At 35.1% G+C, this 23,888-nt stretch overlaps 2 protein-coding genes across 4 annotated transcripts in view; one reads left to right on the forward strand and one right to left on the reverse strand.

The window, feature by feature from the left end:
- Positions 1-2,858: 2,858 nt before the first annotated feature.
- LOC127938785 (pro-opiomelanocortin-1) lies at positions 2,859-6,356 on the forward strand. The gene is made up of 3 exons (XM_052535651.1): positions 2,859-2,984; positions 4,343-4,462; positions 5,189-6,356. The coding sequence occupies exons 1-3, from the start codon at positions 2,910-2,912 to the stop codon at positions 5,708-5,710; spliced, it is 717 nt and encodes a 238-aa protein (XP_052391611.1). The 5' UTR covers positions 2,859-2,909; the 3' UTR covers positions 5,711-6,356.
- A 1,141-nt stretch (positions 6,357-7,497) lies between these two features.
- Positions 7,498-23,888, reverse strand: part of LOC127938909 (protein EFR3 homolog B) — a 33,165-nt gene continuing 16,774 nt past the window's right edge. For all 3 annotated transcript variants that reach the window (XM_052535825.1, XM_052535824.1, XM_052535826.1), the window contains 21 exons: positions 22,973-23,100; positions 22,728-22,878; positions 20,870-20,991; positions 20,469-20,618; positions 17,379-17,513; positions 16,975-17,053; positions 16,055-16,190; positions 14,918-15,076; positions 14,713-14,824; positions 14,477-14,528; positions 14,075-14,247; positions 13,748-13,823; positions 13,460-13,621; positions 12,569-12,700; positions 12,414-12,481; positions 12,023-12,150; positions 11,573-11,664; positions 11,275-11,323; positions 11,012-11,118; positions 10,837-10,886; positions 7,498-10,752 (listed from right to left, as the gene is read on the reverse strand). In XM_052535825.1, coding sequence (XP_052391785.1) covers positions 10,647-10,752; positions 10,837-10,886; positions 11,012-11,118; positions 11,275-11,323; positions 11,573-11,664; positions 12,023-12,150; positions 12,414-12,481; positions 12,569-12,700; positions 13,460-13,621; positions 13,748-13,823; positions 14,075-14,247; positions 14,477-14,528; positions 14,713-14,824; positions 14,918-15,076; positions 16,055-16,190; positions 16,975-17,053; positions 17,379-17,513; positions 20,469-20,618; positions 20,870-20,991; positions 22,728-22,878; positions 22,973-23,100 — 2,367 coding nt within the window. In that variant the 3' untranslated portion in view covers positions 7,498-10,646. The remainder of the gene's footprint in view (positions 10,753-10,836; positions 10,887-11,011; positions 11,119-11,274; positions 11,324-11,572; positions 11,665-12,022; positions 12,151-12,413; positions 12,482-12,568; positions 12,701-13,459; positions 13,622-13,747; positions 13,824-14,074; positions 14,248-14,476; positions 14,529-14,712; positions 14,825-14,917; positions 15,077-16,054; positions 16,191-16,974; positions 17,054-17,378; positions 17,514-20,468; positions 20,619-20,869; positions 20,992-22,727; positions 22,879-22,972; positions 23,101-23,888) is intronic.

Consider the following 23,888-nt stretch of genomic DNA (forward strand, 5'->3'; position numbering starts at 1 on the left):
GAATATGCCAAACCACATTACAGAGCAATGCCTGAGAGCCTGATGTCCTGCAGCATGAATCAAACACTGAGAATCAGTCAGACTGATGAAGCATTCTGTGTCTTTGCAGTGACATTTTTATTAGAAGTATGAATGCAGAGTATACATCTGTTTGTTTTTAGGGCATTTGATTTACCCATGACTCCAGACCTCATGAATCATACCATCTCACATGGAGAGATTTCCCAAACTATTTACAAAACTGTTGACGCACTGCTGATCCTCTACACTACGTTACATGCAGCGCTAACGTCATCAGCAAGTACGCTCTACAGGGAAACAGTGACAAAACTTCATCTTTACCCAGTGGTCGGAGACGCCCTGTTTGTCTTCTGCGGAAATACAGACGTACCCTGCCATCCTCACTCCCTCTCTTTCTGCACCTGATGTGTTGCAGGATGGCTGATATGGTGGGCATCTTATCCTTGCAATCCTATATAACTGGTTTCCTGATCAGAAGAAAGAGAGGAGAGACAATCTGAGCGCTGAACTACAGCCACGCAGACTATATCTTTACTCTATACGTCTGAAACAATTACAAATAATTGATGCACCAAACTATGTTTGTTTAAGAAAAGTCTACTGCATCATATTTGATCAAATATCCAAGGCCTTTAAATGATCAACATGATCAAACCTTTGCTAAAAACCTGTTGTACACAATCTACTAAATGCTTTCTTACATTTGATTGATTGTTCACACTTTTAAAGTAAATAAAAGGCCTTTTACAGATTTTTATAAAGTAAACATTAGAATAACTTTTATTTTGTATATATTTTATGGTGAACACTTACTGGAATAAAGCAGTTTATATGTTTACATGATTATCCATATTCATATTACTAGAGAAATCGTTAAAATATGAGTATAACATTTTTACTCATCATTTGGAACATTTATTTGTTCAGGTCTCAGTCATCATTTTATTGCATTAGTTTTATATGTTCTGCTCCAACTGTAAAACTACAGAGCTTCGTTCATAAAGATTTAAATGCTTTTTCAATTAAATTTTTTGACAATATTTGACCAAGATACAACTATTTGAAACTCTGGAATCTGAGGGTGCAAAAAAATCTGAATATTGAGAAAATCACCTTTGAATTTGTCCAAATGAAGTTCTTAGAAATGCATATTATTAATCAAAAATTAAGTTTTTATATATTCACGGTAGGGTATTTACAAAATATCTTCATGAAACATGATCTTTACTTAATATCCTAATGTTTTTTTGGCATAAAAGAAAAATCGATTAATTTTGACCCATACAGGGTATTTTTGGCTACAAATATACCCCAGCAACTTAAGACTGGTTTTGTGCTCCAGGGTCACATATCACTTAAGACACATTATTGGGAGATATAGTGTGACAAATGATTTTTTTTTTTTGTTGCATTTTAAGTAAGTGGAAAGATCTTATTGATTTACAAGTTGTCAGAATTTCATCTATACTTTTATGCCAAATATCAGCAAATTCAAAATAGCAAATTTTTGTTTAGTTTGAATAAATTTGACAAAGGTCAAATAGAGTGGCATTCTATTTAGTTTCAACAACAAATATTGGTTGCAAAAAAGGTTTTTGCAGTGATGCCGTGGTCCCCGAAGAACCTTTCAGTGAACAATTGTTAAAAGAACCGCTTTTTGCAAATTCAATAATCTAAAGAACTAAAGAATCTAAAGAAACTTTTGTGGAATTGAAAGATTCCATGGATGTTAAGGCTTTTTCATGAAGCATATATGCCAATAATTGCTGTTGGTTTTTGACATTTGTCTCCTTTATAATTTAAAAACGTATATAAAAATATCTCTAATTTCAAAGGTCTAAACCTGCACAGAATCTTTTGACTATTAGGTTTTATATTTGCAAAGAATTCTCTGCATGCCAGTGATATTTTGGTATTATTGCAATCTATATTTTTTGTTTTAATGACATTTTATTTTTTAAAATTTTTGATTTCACTTTAATTTTATTAAAATTATTTGTAAAAAAAAAAATGGGTTTTTCACTTTTTTTAATTGTCTTTTTTTAGTGTTTTTATTTATTATTTTTTCATATTTTTTATGTACTAATTTTCTTTTTGTACTTTAAGTTAAACTAAACAAAAATGAAAAATGAAAACAGCAACTATGCTGTTTTTAGTTTCAAGTCTCAAGTGTTTTTTTTTCCCTGAATGACTAAGAATTAAAGTCACTCTTTTCTTCTTTTTCAGTTTATTAATTTAAGTGAGTGAAAAAAAGAAAGAGTAATTGATTTATCACAAGTTACCAAGACAACACAACATTAGCTTTCCTCCATCGTTAGTGATTACATTTGCTACAGATGGGGCATGAATGGGCTTCATTAAAAAAAGAAGCAACAAAGAGATGAGAAACTAAGTTAGAATATGGTTCAGCTTGAGCTAAGCACTTAAGATATTGCACATCTGGTCAGTCGGATCGATTTGCACACTGCTTGTATGTTTTTCCGATTGACAGGGAATTTGTGATGTGAAATTACGTCATTCCATCTTAATTTTCCTGAGTTAACTTTCATTAAGTTTCTAGGTGCCTCAAATGATTTGAGTGACAGAACCGCAGGACTTGATCCATAATTCACCTGCCACTTTCCATGGATGTTTTAATGTGTCAAAAACCGAGGTATGAGCATGACCAAAAAAGTATGAACGTTTGGTGTTTTATTAGTAATTTCCCTTGTGAACCCCCCCCCCCCCTCCTCCCCTCAGCAGAGACCCACCTGATCATCTTCCAGCCTTGAGGGGCTGCCACGCACCTGTGAGTATATAAGAGAGCAGAGCTCATTCAGAGAGAGAGAGATCCATTCACATACGCTCGGAAAAAAAGTGCAAAAACGAGATCAGTGGAGGTGAGCTTGATGAGAGCTGGAGACCCAAAGAAGAGTCAAAAGAGGAGATTCAGAGCCATAAAACCCATCTATAAATTCAGAAAGGTAAGAATATGGAATTTGAATCATTTTGCTTTCGAACCATTGAATCACTTGTTAGTAGTGCATCATTTATGATCAGTGTCCAAGAAAATAGGTCATTTACATTTTTGATTTTAAATAAACAAAACTTCTTTAATGTTTAAAAACATTAGAAAACCTATTCCAGAATTTTATAAAATCGAAAACAAGTGTGATACAAAGTGAACTAAATAGCATGCATGACTCAGAATTTAAGTTAAAGACAAAAACTATAGATTTTGATGATCTTGAAAATGAAAAAAAGTTATGATTATTATTTCTATTAATAATTATTAGTATTTTATTTTTTATTTTTTAAACAAAACATATACATTTGCATAACTAATTCAGATTTTAAAAAAAAGTCAGATCTAAAAAGTAATATGTTAAATTATTACTGATTTTAAACATGATTGTTTTTATTATTAATAAAATGCATTACTATATTATTTAAAATGTATAAATAATTATTGTTGTAATTAAAATATAGTTTTATATTTTTAAACACATATGTATTAATTTCATATTTAAGTTATAATTATCATTTATTATGACAATTTTTTTCAAATAAATTTTTTTTTTAAACACTTTTTTTATTTAATATTTAAATGGATATGTTTACGTATAGTTCTACAATAATGTGCATTATTCTTAATTAAATTAATGTGGGGAAATTGAAAGTAAAATATTATAATTCATTTGATCTGGATGACATGCATGACCATGATGAAATCATCAAACAATATCCAATTTTGATTTACTTGGTATGGTTTATAAAGAAATACAATTTTAATAGACCTTTTTCTTCCCCTGTGAAATGGTATAAAATTTAACAAGGGCTTTTGACTAATTCTGAATCCTCATCCCTATACCAAAACCATTTATTGTGGACTTTCATGGACAATCTTATTAAAGTTTCTGTTAACTGCAGCGGATTTATTTCAGTACTTTTCCCTTCATCCTTGACGCAACACTTCGGCTGACGTCCTGGTGTGACATTAAAGGACCTCACAGATCTGTGTGTGTCATAACATCATCATTAAAACCATAAAAGGTCACGTACCAATGAATTACAAGAGTAGATAAAAGTCTCCAAGTTCACGTCTCTTCTTTTTAAGCATCCTGAACAGTCAAAGTCACCAATTTAGTGTTTTAAAGAGACATCTGTTTCTCGTGACTGTACGTGACCTGCCCACACGACATCATTGAGTAACTCAAGTCAAATACCGGAATAATAAAACTTGTCCTTGACTTTATATATATTTCAGTATCAGCCGTTTTCTTTTCAGCTCTCCATTCTGACTCATAGGAATGATACCTGAGGGATTGTTTCTTGTTTTCAGATGCTCTGTCCTTCCTGGCTTATGGTTGCAGCAGTCTTGTGTGTTCACAGTCCGTGTGTAGACGGCCGCTGCTTGGATCTGATCGAATGCATGGGCCTAAAAACTAATGAACAAAAATTGGTAAGATTACTTTAACAGCCTTAAAAACATGACTTCACAGATACTATTAAAGATTAAAATCTAATACTGTTTAAGAGTTTGAGTTCAGTTGAGAAAGGTCTCTGATGCTCACCAAGGCTGCATTTACGTGATTAAAATACAGTAAAAAGAGTTATACTGTCAAATATCATTCCAATTTTAATATATTTGAAAATATAGCCCTTAAATGATCGGTCAAAAAAATTTCTGCTGCTTTATATTTTTTTGTGGAAACTGATCAAATTTGATTTTCAGGGATCTTTGATGAATGGAAAAACTCGGAAGAAAAGCATTTATATCGAATAGAAATTTCTGTAACATTATAAATGTCTTCACTGCCACTTTTAGCAATTTAATGCATCCTTTTCGAATAAATGTATTAATTGCTTAAAAAAAAAAAACTTTGAAATGGTAGTAAGTTATTCTATTCTGTCTTTGCAGTATATATAAACATATTTATATAATGAGCGATCAAATAGATTTTTTTCTTTTTCATTCCAATGTACTGTTGATTTTATGAGATTCACCCAATTATGATATAAGGAATTCATACAAAATATTCAAATCAAACTATTTATTTGAATATTATCTATATATCTATGTAGAATAAATAAGTGATCTATTAAGCTTTGTTAGTTAATGAAAGCAGCGGTGATGGTTAACATGCATCTGCATCCTCTCTTCTCGTTCTCTGTCCTGCCTGTGCAGCAGTGCATCACGCAGTGCAGATCTGCACAAGAATCCTCCAATCATGGGGAAGCGTCTTCATCTGAACAGCAGAACAGTGAGGAAGAGAGCCTCAGTTTGGGCCTGCTCTTATCGGCTCTGTCCCCTGATTCGATCGAGCTCCAAGACCCCACTGGAGAAGCCCCTCACAATGACGACAGGAGGTCCTACTCCATGGAGCACTTCCGCTGGGGCAAACCCATGGGCCGCAAACGCCGACCCGTCAAAGTCTTCACCAACAGCGCTCTGGAGGAGGATTCGGTGGAAAGCGAGCGCATGGAGCGAGGGCAGAGCGGCACGCTGGACATTCAGCCGAGGAACGATGCTAAGAGCAACGGGAAGTATCGCATGACCCATTTCCGCTGGAACGGCCCACTTAACAAGCGCTATGGAGGCTTCATGAGGCTGGATTCAGATCAATCCCACAAGCCCCTGCTCACGCTCATAAGAAACGTCATTGTTAAAGACGGACAGCAGTACAGAGATAAAGAGAGGAAAGAATAGACAATATCTGGTGTTAAAACATTCAAATGTGTAACATTCAACCTTAATAAAAAGAAAGCTTCCTCTAGACATTTAAATACTTGACAGGGCATGAAACATTGTCCTATGAAAGAAAGAAACAAACTCACCAAATCACTTATATATTAAAGTCAAGGTATCTCACATGACATTTACAATTCATTTAGACACCCGACACCATAACAATCACCTCTGGGATTTAAAAAGAAAGTGTACTCAGAAATGCCAAGTTCCGTATTTTCCGGACTATAAGTCGCACTTTTTTTCATAGTTTGGCTGGTCCTGTGACTTATAGTCAGGTGCGACTTAATTATCAAAATTAATTTGACATGAACCGAGAGAAAACATTACCGTCTCCAGCCGTGAGAAAGCTCTCTATGCTGCTTAGTGCTCCTATAGTCTACACTGAAAACATAGAGCGCCCTCTCGCGGCTGGAGACGGTAATGTTTTCTCTTGGTTCTTGGTTCTAAATAAATGCGACTTATATGTTTTTTTCCTCGTCATGACGTATTTTCGGACTGGTGCGACTTATACTCAGGTCCGACTTATAGTCCGAAAAATACGGTATTTGTCTGCCCTAGATGTGATTTACTGTGATATACTGTACATGAAACACATTAAAATGAATTTGCAATGTCGACAGCTGTTGATTTCTGTGTTTGGATGCTGAATTTATCCTGGAGTTTAACAACTGTGAATTTGTGGATTGGTCCGAATTAACTCATGTTGGAAGCAGACAACGGTTCACACAAAAGGAAAAATTCTGCCATTATTTACTTGTTCCAAATCAGTTTTTCTTTCTTTCTGCAGAACACAAAAGAAGATCTTTTGAATAATGTTGGTAACCAAACGGGTGACGGTAACCACTGACTTCAATAGCATTTTCTTTCATACTAGTCAAGTCATTTTTATTTATATTGCGATTTATACAATACAGATTGTGTCAAAGCAGTTTTACAGTATTAAACAGGAAAACAGTGTGCCAATAATGCAAGAGGACAATAACAATGACTCAATTCTTCAATTAAAGTCAGTTCATCATTGATTCAATGATGTTATCCTCCAGCTCAGTTCAGCAATCAAGTGGACAATATTGGCAGAGATGAAGTGTCCACAACTGAGAAAGCCAAAGGTGACAGTAGCAAGAAACCAAAACTCCATCTGTGACAGAAATGGAGAAAAAAAAAACCTTGGGAAAACCAGGACGGTTCTCTTCTGGTTATTACTATGGTCATTGTATGAAAGTCAATGGCTAATGTCAACTGTCTAGTCAGCAACATACTTCAGAATATCTTCTTTTTATGTTTAACAAATTATATTGATATATATATATATATATATATATATATATATATATATATATAGTGTTCCTGTAGCTCAAGTGGTAGATCATTGTGTTATCAAGCAAGGTTGGTGTTTTGATTCCCCGGGATAACATGCACTGTAAGTCGCTTTGGATAAAAGCATCTGCTAAATGCATACATTTAATTTTAAATTTAATATATTACTGTATATTATATTTTGATGTCTAATATAACATTTATAAATCTAAAAGGAAGCTTTTAATCTAAGGGAAAACAAGCAAAAACATACAGATTGTTTAATAAATTAATAATATTGGCCATATCTCAAGCTCAAACATTTCTCATCAAACTAAACCATTGAGCAATAAAACGTCCTCTGGATTGTTTGAGCGCCACTAGCTTTAAATGTCAAAAACAGTCCCACTTCAAGGCTTTCAGAGAAAATTGCAAATGTGCACACTGCATCGTATTGAAAATGTTTTATTGTCTATTTGCAGTTTAACCACAAACAAATTCTGCTGAAAACTATCATTCAGACAGAATGGAGAAACGGAGACACTGTAACTGATATTTCATCAATGCTACACATGAACAGCGCAATCCATTTCAAGAATCCAGTTACATCAGAAATGACACTTGAATTGCAGAAAAGTCATAATAAATGACTAACTTTGGCATGTCACAGCCCAGGAATTCATATTCTCGCAAAAACATGAACATGAGATGCATTTACAGAACTACTGCGCATTAACAGGACTTCAGTGATATAATCGGGGCAAGAGCTATACTTCAGATACATTTTAAGAGAATAATTATATTTAAACAGCAAATGCATTTAATACTAATAACACTGAGAGAACAACAGCGGCCTACTTCTTTGACAAAGACAGTACTGACTACAGGCATTATAGCATTTTCCATTTAGGTATCTCTGCTCATTTTTTATTGGATTGTTAAAATATCTACTGCTGTTTGCGTAATACAAATTAATATTGATTTAATATGTTTTCATACTTGGCCTCCTGGTCTCAAAAACATAAAAAGTAACACTTAAAAAATACACTGTATGCAGTCACCAACTGATGACATAAAAGCAAGTCAGAAAAAGCACAGCAGTTCAGTTCATGGCACTGTAAAATCCAAAACTACACAAAACCATTCCTGACAAATAATGGGACTAAACTACACACACAACATTAAATGTCTGTTAGCTGAACATGAACAAATTACACTCACCATTACACCACCCCAATATGAAAGGAAAGCATACTTGAAGTTTTCCATCAAATGATGACAAATTGAATTATTATTCTTAATTTATTAACAGTTCTCTAATATACTTGGTTCTTAATTGTTGGCCAATTGGTGAAATTGTGCATAGTTTGCTAAAATTGTATGTTTTTCCAATCACATTCGCTTTTAAAACATTTGATGGAAGGCAGCTCAGGAGCCAAGCAAGAAAAGAAAAAAAGTAAGAACAATGACCTGGATGAGAGATATTAAAATAGTGGAAGACTTGTTAAATATGTTGGTTAACTAGTCCCTACAAACTTTGATTGCACATTAAAAATAAAATATAAATGAATATTGTAATATTGTTGCACTGCTTGTCTTGATGCATTAGGCAGGCTGGTTTCTACGTTATAATGGACTATATCTCTTATCTTATCTTATACACAAGTAAGTTTTTCTACATAAACAACATAAAATGAAAGTGTTATGTTCATATATTTGTTTATTTGGTAAGCAGCCGTGTACTAAGCAGGATACTGTACAGCCAGAAGGTCAAAATTACAAAACAAACCCTGGCTGTATATTATCCTTTAAATATTCTACTGTACTTAAAAACACAGATCAGCACAGAAATAGTAGTCATCTCTCACTATGATCTAGAATATTTGCAGAGCATCATGTGATTCAAACAACATAAAAAATAAGTTTGTCCAGGAGTGTGATGTATGGCAATGTTGTCATTTTTTCTTCATTTGTCTCTGAACCCTGAAGCTAGCAGTCAATCACAAAAACAGATCTGCCATTATGAGTTACACAAGCTCTTTTAAACTGGAGACATTATGCTAGCTCTTTCTGGGGAAATACACACACATACACACTCTCATTCAGACGAGGACTGAATCCAGGGCAATCTAAAATGAATAAACTATTATTTACATGTATTTATAAACACAATAAAAATGATGGTTGAGCTTACAAAATAGAAATAATCAAAAAACTGTCTGATGCCACAAGACTGTGTGGAAGCACTTAAAAATAACCACAACGTAGCAGGTTACAGATGCTAAACTAATGATTATGGTTAGATAAATAAAGTGCTAATTTAAAAGATCCTTCAGCACCTTAATGCCACTTACAAACAACTGTCCATGCAAACACAAGCAGAAGACAGACGTCACTTCCAGTGATCTGAACGCCAGATATCTGCAGACTGCAGATCACAGCGATAAAACAAACTACCAATGCTTAAAGAAACAATAAAAAACCCATTTACTAAAGACTCAAACTACTAGGAACAGAAATTAGCACCAAGTAAAAATCCTCTGAGAGCAACAAAAGAGCCTCATTTATATTCATTGCACTTAATCTCTAGGTAGAAAGGTTTGCTGTTTGACTTGTCAAAATGTATCATGAAATGACTGTTTCCCCTTTTTCTCAATATGGAACAATGACACTTCACTTTAAAAAGAAAAAAGGTGAATCAAACAGACATATGGTCAAAAAAAAAAAAAAAAAAAAAATATATATATATATATATATATATATATATATATATATATATATATATATATATGACCATAATATGACTATATTCCATACATTTAACACAGAACTATGACATTATTTTTATGACAATTAAACTCCATTGACCTCCAAAAGGCTCAATATTGTATTTTTTTTTTTACTGAATGTAAATAGATTTTTATTATATTATTATACTATATTACAATAAACAATAACTATAATGCAATGCTTTTTAAATTAAATCTGCATTGCAATAAGCATAATTAAAGACATTATAACAATTCCTAATGTATAAAAGATTTAAAATTAAAATATTTTTATTTTCACATTAAATGTCCTTGATTGTCATGAAAATAATGTCACAATGTAAAAAAAAAAAATCTTAATGGTACTAAACTTCCTAAAGTTTTCTTTATACAAAATACAACTCTTTTCTTTCTTTTTATTTTAAGGGTGAAATATATATAAATTCCCAGGTATGCTCTTGTTAAAAATGTTTTTTGCGCCCCTTTTGAGTTAGGTTTTTGCTGCAAATACAGATTTATGTTAGCTGATTTTATCATTGAAGCGCAGAGTATCAAAGATTATGTGGAAAATATTCGCAAACAGGGAAAACTCTCAACTCAGGAATCCAAATTGTCAAAATCCTTCCAGTAGTTCAACGGGTGAAGTGTCTACAGTCACAGTGTAGACAGTGGAACATGGGACGATCCAGCGGTGAGGGTTATAAGATAGGGCTGACCTCTTATTTTTCCTCTATTACAAAACATCAAAATATAATTTAATATCTAAAACCCTCCAGCTCTCTGCACCTCTGGCTGCTACTGAAGGTTTCTGAATCCTGAGTTGAGCTGCACTAGTAAACGCACAAGTCCGGGAACTTCATCTCATAAACGGGGACAGAGCGACTCTGGGTTTGGCCGTAACTTGATGTGATGGTTCCAGATGGACTGGGAGGAGGCCTGCAAGCCAGAAAGAGTGAAAAGATAAGATGTATCTGCACAAATATCTTTCATGGGTTTGAAATGAGCCGTGCTGCAACCTACCTGATCGTGATTTCAAAGATTTGATTAAGTTTGCTCTGCAGCATTGTAGCCTGGGAGGAAACAGAAGAAAGAGTATTAGCCCTAAATTACAATATTGAGCTGATCAGTGTTGGGGGAGACAACCACAGCATACATTTTCATGAAATAAAAGGAAAAGTGCAACTAGTTAACTTACTCTGGCACCACAGTGGGCAGCTATTTCCTCAAATGGGGCCTTCTGGAACTTCTCAACCACCTGTCTCCTGCGTTCCTTCTCCTGTTCCTCCACGCCTACACTATCCACTGGAGAATACACACACACACACACACACACACACACGCTTTAACACCGTTCAGCTAACAGAGAAGTTAATAACAATGCAAACGATTGCATGCAGGTTCTGGAAATATCTGGAGGGACAATTTGGAACAAGTTCAATTCTCATTAAATCAACCTACCAATGGCGTTTTTTAGTGTTTCAAATGTGATTTCTTCAGCTGGTGTTCTCTGTTGGGAAAGAAAACAAACATCAGAACAATACTGTTCCCATAATTCAACTATACCTAATAAAACCTTATTCTGGGGATATCCATAAAAAAGTGAAAATTATAAATTATATAGTTAAATCATATAAATCATATACAACTTACGATTTGCCTGTGTGGTACCTTATTATAAAAATAACAATCTATTGTATATCTTCTTAAATTTAACTGAATAACTGTGTGTGTGGTCTTTTTTAATGCTTTCAGTTACCTCCTCTTTCTCAGGACTGTTTCTGGACTCTACCTCCACCTGCAGAGATATCGTTTCTCCAATGCTCTTTCTTTTTGACAGCCGGTCCTCATCTAAGGGAAGAGGGTGGAATTAATCAACTGTTTATGTGATCCATCTCTGTCAGTCGGCTAATAGGCAGAAACAACTTTAGACTAAAGTTAATCAGTTAATCTCCAATGCAAATGTCTTAACTGCACTGGCTACAGCCTGAGGAGCTGCTTATCTACTATAGCGACCATAAGAATTGATATGTAGAGTGTGTTGTGACATTTTCAAGTGAACATAAAATTATTCAGTGGGTAATAATAAAGAAGATGATATCTGTTGGGATTTGATTGGTGCATGATAACTGTGCACAATGATGATTTTGTGCACAAAAATAAATGTTTACATGGTGTATGATGTGGCACACAATGCTCATCTCTGCACCTGTGAACTGTGGGACATAAGGTGTAGCTAGTCGCTCAGTGTTATAGCCGCTGCCTCCAAGAACCTCGGTGATCTTGGCCTGTTGAAACAACAGCTCTCCTTCCAGATTCTCCAGTGTCTTAGGAATCCTGGGAAATCAACAGAGTGCAAGCAAATCATCATTTATGATGTACATATATTGTGCTGCTTGATATATATTTTGTTGTAAATTGTGAGTTTCATTCAGGATCTTGAAAGATTAGAATACGCATAACATGAATAGCATTTATTTGCAATAGAAATCTTTTGAAACTTTTTTTTTTGTCACTTCTGGTCATTTTAATGCATGAATAATAAAACAAAATAAATAACAACAATCAAAACAACTCCGAAGACTCGTAGTTCGTCTTACTTTGGGTTTTCAATGAAGACATCCTCGGGTAACAGGTAAGGACTTTCTTTTTGTCTCATTTCGATCACCTGCAAAAAGGTTTATAAAACGAATTGATGTCAAATTTGAATTCAAACACAGGTGATGTGAACAAACTGTCAGTACGTGGCACTGACCTCATGAACGTGCTGGCAGAACGCGGGCACTGTGGTGAGCTGACTGATGAGATTGAGGTAAGCAGAGGACAGAGCATGAACAGCACAGCGGTTATACACCGGTAACATCTCCTCACAGCTCAGAGCCAAGTCCTGGACAGAGAACGACAAAAATACTGAAATACATCTCCACTGATTTAAAAACGTACAACTTCAAAACCTGAATTGGAGTTTTAATTTTAAAACATTAAAAGAGTTTAATAGTATATCCACAACTGTTCTTATCAGATTAAAATGCTTCATTGCATATTAAATGTAAAAGGTTAGAAATCATCAGAGTGGATCCGGGAAACATTAAAGCCATTGTGTGAGAAACAGAGGGAGAGAACGAATTTCAGTAATATCTAATGCTGCCTTATCGGATTAAGTGACCCTGCTGTATATCCTGAAGTGTTCATATCAGACTAAAATACATCCCTGGATGTATAATATAAGAAGGTTAGACATCACCAGAGTGAGTTTGGGTAACATTAAAGTCATTCTATGTGAAATAGATGGAGGTAATCGGTTGTGGTAACCTCTAATCCTGCCTAGTTGTGTTTGGTGACCCTGTTATATATCTGCAGCTCTTCACATCACATCACATTTTTAGGATATAAAATAGAGGAGATTGGACATCACCAGAATTAATTTGGGTATGATTCAAGCTATTGTGTGTGAAATACAGGCAGTTAATGGACTTCTGTAACATATAATCCTGCCTTGTCAGATTTGTAAAATGTGAATTTTGTCATGATTTAGGAGCACAGTATCTTACGGATAACCTTAAGGCTAACATATTCACACAAAAGCCACTAAACCTAAACTTTATATAATGGGGACTTTAAGAGTGTAAACACAATGAGGGTGAACCTGCAGAGCGAGCGCCACACGGATCAGGTCCACCACCACTTCTTCGTTGGCCAGCTCCATGCTGATGAGGGCCAGGAGTGAGTAGAGCTTCTCAAAGTGAGGCTGCACGCTGCTCTGTTCCTTACTGCACAGGTAGATGTGTCTATACAGGTGCTGTGCATGCTAAAAACAGAGAGATATGCTTCAGACATGCATGCATTCTCTGACGCATACCCAATAAAAGCACTGATTCACATCACAATAAGAATGACAACAGGACGTTGAGAACTGAATGGAGGGATGGTGTACCTTCTTCATGAAGAGGTTGTCTTGGCGTGAGCACTTGTCCACTTTGAGTTTAAGCACAGAGATATCAGAGATGATACTGCATGGGGAAAAAGCAACACATGAAACTATAGGAAAACTGTTTGTTATTTAAAGAGGCATTTTTATTCTGTCATTGATAGTCGAATTACCTGCAAATTTTAAAGCATTTACTTTCTTCGTGACATAATGTAATTGAAACGGAATGTTCAACAGCTTAATTTTATCCAAACGTTTTAATGGTAGTTGTAATGTGTACACCATGATCTGAACACCAAGCCTGTTTGGTGTAAATAAAGTAAAGACACTAACCTGATGGTGGAAAACTTGGGGAGGTTATCATGGCGATCAATAAGGCTGACCAGAATTTCCAGCACCAACAGTCGAATTTCTGCATCTTCTAACAGAGCAAATGACAGCAGTGGGTCCAGAAAGGAGTTTGGCAGAGCTGTCAGCATATTAGTCGTCTGGAAACCACATGTGACCTGAAAAGACAGAGAGAAACATTAGCTATACAACATCAAATCTGTGCATTGATGCAATACTCTTTCAGGAGGCATCAAGCAGGTAGAGCAGGGTTATTCAAATCTTGCCCTGGAGGGCCAGTGCACTGCAGAGTTCAGCTCCAACTCTGATCAAACACACCTGAGGCTGTTTATCAATATCTTTGGTAGGTGGGTTTGATCAGGGTGGCTCTCTGCAGGTAGAGTTTACCTGTCTCAAGGACTTCAATAACATGACTTGGATCATTCGATTGACCTCAGGCCTGCAGTACAGAAAAAAGCAAATACAATATGTTCACCTTGTAAATTTCAAGTAATGACATTTAATTCATTTTAAGGTTAAAAGGTGATTTATTCTGTTTGAGTGAATTTTTTTTAGATAACTTTCACTGACAAGTTATAACCACAATACACATTTAGGGACACAATAGTGACCGCAGTGCTCACCCTGAGCCTGTAGAGGGCAGTGTGGGATGCATGCCTGGAATGGGGATCTTCCCCATGATGAAGAGCATCACCTCAGAGCGCTGGTATGTGGGTAACGTGTTTGCAAATGAGCCTGATTTTAAAAGACACAAACCACAGTAATGGAAAATCAGGATATTTAAAGAAAGCAGTGAAATGGTGGTTATATAATGCTCATTACACACACCAATAGTCCTGATGACGGCTTCCTGTAGCTGTCTCTCCTCGTGCTCCTTGATGATTTTGGTGCCGATGTTGGTGCAGTCATAGGATCCCGTGAGTTCATAGTCCACACTGAGCCTCAGATGCCGGAGCAGCGTGTTGAACACCTCCAACACGGTGGGGCCTAAAGTAAGCAACACACACATTTTAAATATATGCAGAGACTTTTTTTAAATCACTCATCTGCAGCTGAGCAGACAAAATCAGTACAGCTGGAGACATCTGGTGCTTTGATTTGAGGTCTCCAATTAGTGAATGAATAGTTACATTTTATTACTGTCAAAATGACTTTACGGGTTACACTACCCTGCATCATATTTGCTGAATCAAATCTAATACTGGTTTCTTATTAATTTTGTGGTGCTGATTCCAAAAACAGTGCTTGTTTTGCTTTAGCGAGAAACATGACATGCATTTCATAACATTTTTGCTTTCAACAACCATTTGTAAAGTGAAGAAATCTTGTCTTATCCTTCATACCGGGAAAAAAACTGTCTTATCCTTCTTATTTATTCATTTTGCAGTTCTGTATTTGTGTTTGTGTGTGTTTGTGTGTATACATACATATATATATATATATATATATATATATATATATATACATAATCACCATTGGGTGATGGATCAAATAAATCAGATTTTTCTTTACAAGGTTATTTAAAACCACAAAATTTCCAAATGACCAGATTCTTTCAAATGAATCAAATTTTAGTTTAAAGCTGCAGGTGGCGCCATCCCCCTTCTGTCAGCAGCAGTGGTGCATGAAGAGGTGTGAAGGGTTTTCACACGGGATATTAGGTGTGAGCACTGACTTGACGTAAGAGAGTAGGGTCGGGCTGTGAAATTTATATTTTTGGCTGAAATCGAGATTGGGTCAGATGCAATGTTACATTTCTGCTCTCCCAGAAAAAAGGCTTTACGTCTGGGGGAGAGTGACCCAGATTCTGAGCACAGGAGTAAAATATGTGATATGCATTACAGCATCTGAAAAAAAACCACAACTCTGTTCCTGTGCAATGAGATACGCTCTGGCTGCACTAATTAAAGTTTTATATAGATATGATAGTGATTCACATTAACTGGACTGTAAATCCATACTCACCAACAGAGCCACTGGCAGCGATGGCTGCTGCCTCCAGAAGGACCTCCACTATCCCAGCACGCACTGTGGCCGAGCTCTTACTGTTGGCATCCAAATGGCCCAGGAGCTGCTGGATGACCAGATGAGAATGCTGGGACTGGAGGGTGTGAAAGAAAGAGAGACAAAGAAGAGAGAATAAATTACCTTATAAAAAAATCAATGGATATATATTATACACATAATTTTTTTTATATTTTATAAACACACATTTTTTCAGCAATACTGTAACCAGTGCAAAATTACTAATATATTTTTTAAATATAATAAAAAAAAAAGCTTTAAACACATTAGGACAAACACCTGGTTATTTTAATTATTTATTATAAAAAAAAGAATACCGTATTTTCCTACTATAAGTCGCACCTGATTATAAGTCGCATCAGTCCAAAAATACGTCATGATGAGGAAAAAAACATATATAAGTCGCACTGGACTATAAGTCGCATTTATTTAGAACCAAGAAAAAACATTACCGTCTCCAGCCGCGAGAGGGCGCTCTATGTCTTCAGTGTAGACTACAGGAGCACTGAGCAGCTTAGAGCGCCCTCTGGCGGCTGGAGATGGTAATGTTTTGTCTTGGTTAATTTCTCTTAGTTCTTTTCTCTTGGATCATGTCAAATTAATTTTGATAAATAAGTCGCACCTGACTATAAGTCGCAGGACCAGCCAAACTATGTAAAAAAGTGTGACTTATAGTCCGGAAAATACGGTACTTAAAGAAAACCAACAAAATAAATAAAAATCAATGGCATGCATTTCAAGTATTTTTCTTCACCTTTTTTTCATTAGGTAAACATTAGTGTACATTTCTTCAATTTATTTATTTAAAACAAAAAGCGAGTTCAGATTCTCGTCTCAATTTAAAAGAGGACTGAACTCACCTGAATAGAGTACATGATGATCTTAAAGCAGCGCACTGCAAATGTTTTGCCTTCCCACAGCGAGTGGTTATCAAGATGCCTGCGGTGAGAGAACAGAGCTCGCGCTTAGCAAATGAAGCCAAAAGTGTCTGAAAAATTAGATTCACTCCACCCGCAGGGAGATTCATAAACAGTCATAAATACTCCATAACTGAACATGAGTATTAAATATTTTGAGTTACTCTTAGTCTCTAATCAGAATACCAGCATTAAGAATTCACTAGAATTCACTAAATTCACTGAATTTTAAGTGGCATATAGCTATACCTTAAAAACTAAAGCAATACCTGCACAGATTAACAAAATGAAATTCTCAGTATTTCATGATCTAAGATGACAGGTGCGATATGTGGCAGGTCTCTTACATAAGCACAGGGGTGACTGCGTTCTTGATGTTGCCATAGGCGGCACGGCCCAGCAGTTCCCGAAAGCAGCGCTCCGTCAGCTCGGCTGGGCTTTCTTTCTCCTTCTTACTGGCTTGCAGTGGGGAGGGAGAACGACTGCAGCGGAAACAGAAAGAGCTCTGTTTAAATCCTCTTTATTTAAACAGAGCTTTGGTTTCTGAGAAGAAGCTGAATAAAAAACATACAGACAAATAAAAAGATCAAATGAGAGTTTACAAGTAAAAACCATAGGCATAGTAGACGTCTGATTCAGTTCATCATCTCATTAGTAGAGAATGGGAGCGTTAGATAAAGGAGAGATGAAAAATGTGCAGTGTTGGGGGGCCTCCAGAAATGTGGTTGGGAACCACTGAGCAACCAGATACATTGCACATTAATTACTTGTGCTGTGCCTATTTTCGCTGAGCTAGCAAGAAACATGTTGAAAATAATGCACTATAAACATATTTGTCAACAATATCAAATGTTGAATTTCTCACCCACTTTTTTCAGTCTGTAAAAATGGGCTCCACGTGGTGGAGCTAAACCCATGGTAAAAACACCTTCTGTAGCCAGTGTTGGGTAAGGTACTCTAAAAAAGTAATTAATTACTAGTTACTAATTATATCTTCAACAGTGCAATTAGATTACTGTATTACAATTACTTATTATAAATTACTTTCTAAATCCTATATCAACCTCGACAAGTTAATGATACAAGGATATACATAAAATGCTTATTTTATTTATAACTACATAAATTATTCTGGACACACTTTAGATTAGGGTGCGATTCTCACTATTAACTAATTATTAACTATGACTTTGGCCTCAATATACTCTTAATTACTTCTTATTAATACTTAGTAAAGTAGTTGTTAAGTTTCAGAATTGGGTCGGATTAAGGATTTAGAATAATTTCTTGCCGAAAAAGACATTAATATGTGCTTTTTAAGTAATAATAAACAGCCAATATTCCAGTAATATTCACATTAATAACCAACAAATTAATAGTGAGAATTGCACACTAAAGTGTTACCAATATTCATATTAACTCATTAAAGTATTTAAACTGACAAGGGTACATAAAAATCATGCATTTGAAGGTTAGACTTTAAATGTTGATGTTAAATCCACTATTGGATGGTGTATTAATGTTCTAGTCTATACATAGTGTTATGTTCAATTACATAAGAAGTAACTGATATTAAATTACAGAAAAAATATTGCATATAACAAATTCTTCCTAACTATATTAAATCTTTTTTTATTTAATGTTTGATAATAATTCTAATAATTGTCTAGTAACATAAAAGCAAGACAATCAACTATCGAGTCAGATGAATCTTATAATTTCTTATAAATACATATTTTGCATGTTCAAGCAATTTTTTCTTATGTTCTAAATTATCTTTTTTACAAGAAAACAACAAAAACTGATAGTAATTCTTGTATTGTTACTATTGAAATTTATTAAAACCCTGTCAAATATGCTACAGCAACTAGATACTCATTAGTCTTGTCAAATTTGTATACACATTTCCCCCTTAGCAAATTAATCTTAGGTTTTTTCTCTTGTATTTACAATAAATGTAATTTTTACATTTTTTATTTGAACTTTAAATGTAAGTTTGGAGATTGAAAGTCTGATATTAAAAATAATACAATATTACAATATTGTACACAACTAAACTCAGAACTACATAAACTCTTTCAGCTTAATATTTGATAGCAACTATAGAGTCACTTGAGTCTTATGAAAGTCTGATTATCTTGCTTCCCAAGAGATGTTCAAAAGAAAACATCAGACAAAACAGACATAATGAAAATGCTTTTTTTGTATAGGAGTTTGAAAGTCGGACATCTTGTCACGTATAATGGAAAACTTCCTGTGTGAGCTTCACTGTGTGTGATTGTGTCAGAAAAAGAGCTGAGGGTCTCACAGGGTTGGTCTCTTCATTAATTAATCACACTCTTCCTCTGCCCTCACACACCCTGCTGTCAGTCAGCCTGCTGCTCCGCTCACGGTCCCTCGGTTATACAACCACATGACGCTGGGCTAAATCTGCAGAAACTCTTCTCAGCACAGCTTAAACCCTCCTGGTACAGCCAGAAAGATGCTGGACTGTTTAGTTGACCAGAAATAAAAGTGCATTGTGTTTTAGTTCACTGCTGTGGATGCACTAAACCAGCCTTGCACCTTTGCCCATCTGAAATGTGCACATCTTACAGGAAGAGTCAATTATCAGCTGCCCTTTACATCAAACAGCAATTAGCACATACCAAACAGCAGAAAAGGGTAATTAATGTCTCCGCCTGTGGTGCAATCCCAGGTGCGTAGGGGGCACATCAACATGGAGCCAGCTTTGTTGATTATAATCGGAGCGATATAGGTCAATTTCAATTTTCAAACATTGCAACTTTTTGCGTTAATGCAAAATTAAAAAGATTTGATTTGTGTGAATCAGCTTTAGCCATAACTCAAGTCGCATATTTTATAAAACCTTTCTGAAGTTTCTGTTGCCAGGTTTATTCATTTCTGTTGAATAATATTAATTATCATTTGATAAAACAACAACAACAAAAACTAGTAAATATACTGCTGCTCAAAAGGGTCAGAAAGATATTTTCCAAAAGTGACCGTAACGACTTGGTTAGTAATTATTAACTTTCTATCTATCAAAGAATCCTGAAAAAATACATCAACATTTTTTTTTGTATAAAATATTAAGCAGCACAACCGTTTTCAACACTGATAAAAATAAATGTTTCTTCAGCAGCAAATCAACGTATTGGGATTATTTCTAAACGATCGTATGACACTGAAGAGTGGAGTAATTTCAGTAAAAATTTATTGAAATAGAAAACATTTATTTTAAATTGTAATAATATTACACAAAATTACTGTTTCACTGTATTTTTTATAAAGTCTAGATGAGCATAAAAGACCACTTAAAAAAATCTGTAATATTTGAAAGATATACACGTTTTTTCTAATCGTTGCCTAGTAATATTAAAGTGAATATTAACGTGTGAGTCAATTATTAATCAGTTTAAGCCCAACACTCTCACCTCTCCGTGCCTTCACCAGACTGCAGATTGAAGAGCAGTGAGGGGACAATCTTGTCCATGTGCTGAGGGTCCCAGATGTTCGCCTGCAACTCATCGTTTACGGTCTTCCTCACTACTCCCTGCAGACCTTTGATGCCAGCCATTCGGATTCTGAGACATTAAGTGAAGTGAAATTAGATGTATAGCTTGTACATAGTGTGTATAGCATGCATATAGTGTATATTCTCCATAATCTTCTATCAATCCATCCATCCATCCATTATCCATCTACCTGTCATTAAACCATCCATCCATCTATCCACCCACCCATTATCTATTTATCTATCTATCTATCTATGCTTGCATTCACCCATCTGGATTGACTGCAGCACAATGTCAGATATGTGCACGTGTTTGCTCACTTGGTGCGGATGTCGGGGTCCTCAAAGCTGGAATGGCACATCTCACTAAACCGTGACACGAAGAAATCATAACTGCGATGATATGAGGGGGTGTCCTCCTCAATGTTGGCAAACTTCACAAACTGCAAATGAGAGCAATTCAATAGAAATACATGAATCACATAACTAGACAAACCAAAAAACAAATCTGGTTAAAAACCCATTTCATTGAAAAGACTGCAAATGCTGCTTTACCCAGGGCCAGCTAGTGGGTGATTATGGTATAATCAAAGATGAAATGTTAATGTGATGTTATTTTGATCTACATGAACCCTGACAGACAGCACTGTCACCTCATCATCATTATTAGACAATACAAGCTTTCCTGACACCTACAAACAAGAGTAATGAATCATATAATACAGAGGAAAAGTCTTCATCTGCATGGAAGTAAATTAATTAAATTAATAACATTAACACATTATTTTAAGATTAGGAAAGGGTCATTAGGTAATGCAGATTTGAATAGTTAAAAATGTCATTAACCATGTATGAATCATGTATTTTATTCACAAATAATTCACACATTTAAAAATAACATTTAAATAAACACATTCAGATAGATATTTACATGTATATAAATATTTCATGTACATGAACTACTAATCTGTTATACAGAAAGTCTTACCGTATTTGTTTCAAGCTAAAAAATAAATATTTGATCATTTAACAGGTTTTAGATTATTTATAGATTTGAGCTATTTCAGATCGAGATAAGTCATGAATAAAATAAACATAAAATGCATTAATCTTTAAATAGTAGTGAACTGATAAATGATTATTTAATTATTTAATGACTCATTTTAAACTAGTGCCTGCATATCAAATCTGTAATTAATAAATAATTGCATTGCAAACTCTGGACCTACATCTCCTTCCTATTATGCAATTTGGTCTTTGCCGAACCGACTGAGCCTTCAGAGAACAGATGTGGGTGCAGTTCAGACTAACGCATCTCTGTCCTAGCATTTCCAGGTAAATAAGGTCATGTTAAACACCACTGAGAAATAAATCTGTTTAAAAGGGGGCTTTATATCTGCAGCATGCAGTAGCTAAGGTGGTTCTGGATGTTACAGAATAAAATAAAATAGGTTAGTCACCCTGAGTTTAAGTACTGCATTTTATACGTTTAATGTGGGTGCATGTTCAATGCCCTAGATTACTCATTTTGATCTTTAATTAAGTTGGAATTTATGTCCATGTCCTGATTGCATTTAGTTGGATGCACTGCAGTGTGTGTGCTTGTTTATGACTCATCTGCAATGCTCATCAGCAAACATACTTTTATATAGCTGGCTAAAGTTTTCATTTAAAATAAATACAGAAAAATACATAGCATTAAAAGGGCAATATTACATACTTTTACAATTAGATTGTGACAAAAAAAGTGGTAATTTGGTTGATGGATTGGTTTCTTACAAATACAGTGCTTTTTGCTTCACAGGACTTAAATTGATGCATTAGAGCCATGTGAATTACTTGTGGATTATTGTGATGTTTTTATTGGCTGTTTGAACTCTTATTCTGATGGTACACAGTCACTGCAGAGGATCCATTGGTGAGCAAGTGATGCAATGCTAAATTTCTCCAAATCTGTTCTGGTGAAGAAGCAAAATCAATCTACATCTTGTTTGGCCAGAGAGCGTGTAATATTGCAGCTAATAAATTTTTTTGGGTGAACTACTCCTTTAATTTTCTTAACCATCCCTTCGATTTGTGATCATTTGATAAAGATTTTTTAAATACATTTTATAGAATACTGGAGTTCAGTGCAGTACCCTCTGTGTCAGTGAACTACCATACAACAGTGTGTACATACCGAGTTTGTTCCCAGGATTTGCAGGTTGGGCTTGTCAGCCTCCAGGAGTTTCCGCACCATCTTCAGGAAACTCTCCACGAACAGGTTGATACTCTGACAGTGACAGGCCATTAGCAGCTGGTCGAGGGCTTCCATCGCAATACACACATACCTGAAGAGACAAATACACATTGAATATGGGCAAGAGGTGTATTATGGTGTACAATATGGCTATATCAGACCAGGCTTATTATGAATTTCAGTACCCATAACGGTGTCTAGCTACATCACGAGACAATCTCTCAGACAGGTACGCCCCGATCCGATCCAACTTCTCTGGAGCTGACAGAGCATAAAAAGTCAGTTTCTCCATGTTGGCCTTCACCAACCCATCCTACAGACAAACACACACAGAAAGTATCAATATCATCAACACAGGGCAAGAATTACGTTTCAATCTTTTTGGTCTTGATCTTGATCTTCTTTCTGAATGAAAGTATTTTATTTCAATTAACAAAACAAAAAAGAAAACATACTGAACCCAAACTTTTGAATGGCAGTGTATCATTGTCAAAATTCTGAAAATTCACATCTGATCTTACAAGTCAATTCAAGTATCAAGCAATTATAAATGAAAGTAAGGAAAACTACAGATTTCTAAAGATTACATTTAATAGTATTATTCATTAGACCTTTAAAATAAAAAAGGGGAAATAAGCATGCATAAATAAACATCCATAATCAATCCATATCAGGTGTTTACCAATATGGTAAAAATAAATTGTGCAGTCCTACATGGGATGCATATTAGCATTCAAACAGAATGTAGACAAAATGCAAAAATAAACTTCGACAGGGTGACAAAAACTATCACAGTCCTCCAAGAAGAAGACTTATGCATTCTGCATAGTAATGGGAATCTTGCTCACAGCTGGTGACCTATGGTAGCGACAGGAACAGTCTTGAATAAAGACAGTGAAGTTGTTACAAAAGTGCTGCTTAGATGGCTGCAGCACTTTAAAAGGATGCAACTTCTCTAAAAATGTTTTAACAAGTTGAGTCTAAGTTGGAAATGACTTTCAGTTCAGTTCAGTTGACGTCTACTGCTGTTAAAAAAATATCAAATTGATGCTTAAAACATTGCAGATAAACTTGCAAGTACCTCACTGACTAGTTGAGTCT

Source organism: Carassius gibelio, chromosome A20, assembly GCF_023724105.1.
Source record: "Carassius gibelio isolate Cgi1373 ecotype wild population from Czech Republic chromosome A20, carGib1.2-hapl.c, whole genome shotgun sequence".
Classification (NCBI taxonomy): Eukaryota; Metazoa; Chordata; class Actinopteri; order Cypriniformes; family Cyprinidae; genus Carassius; species Carassius gibelio.

What these genes read in the sequence shown, in the direction of transcription:
- LOC127938785 (XM_052535651.1), top strand. Translation starts at nt 2,910, where the DNA reads ATGAGAGCTGGAGACCCAAAGAAGAGTCAAAAGAGGAGATTCAGAGCC. An exon ending in CCATCTATAAATTCAGAAAG is followed by an intron (nt 2,985 to 4,342) that starts GTAAGAATATGG and finishes TCTTGTTTTCAG; the next exon opens with ATGCTCTGTCCTTCCTGGCT. An exon ending in AAACTAATGAACAAAAATTG is followed by an intron (nt 4,463 to 5,188) that starts GTAAGATTACTT and finishes CTGCCTGTGCAG; the next exon opens with CAGTGCATCACGCAGTGCAG.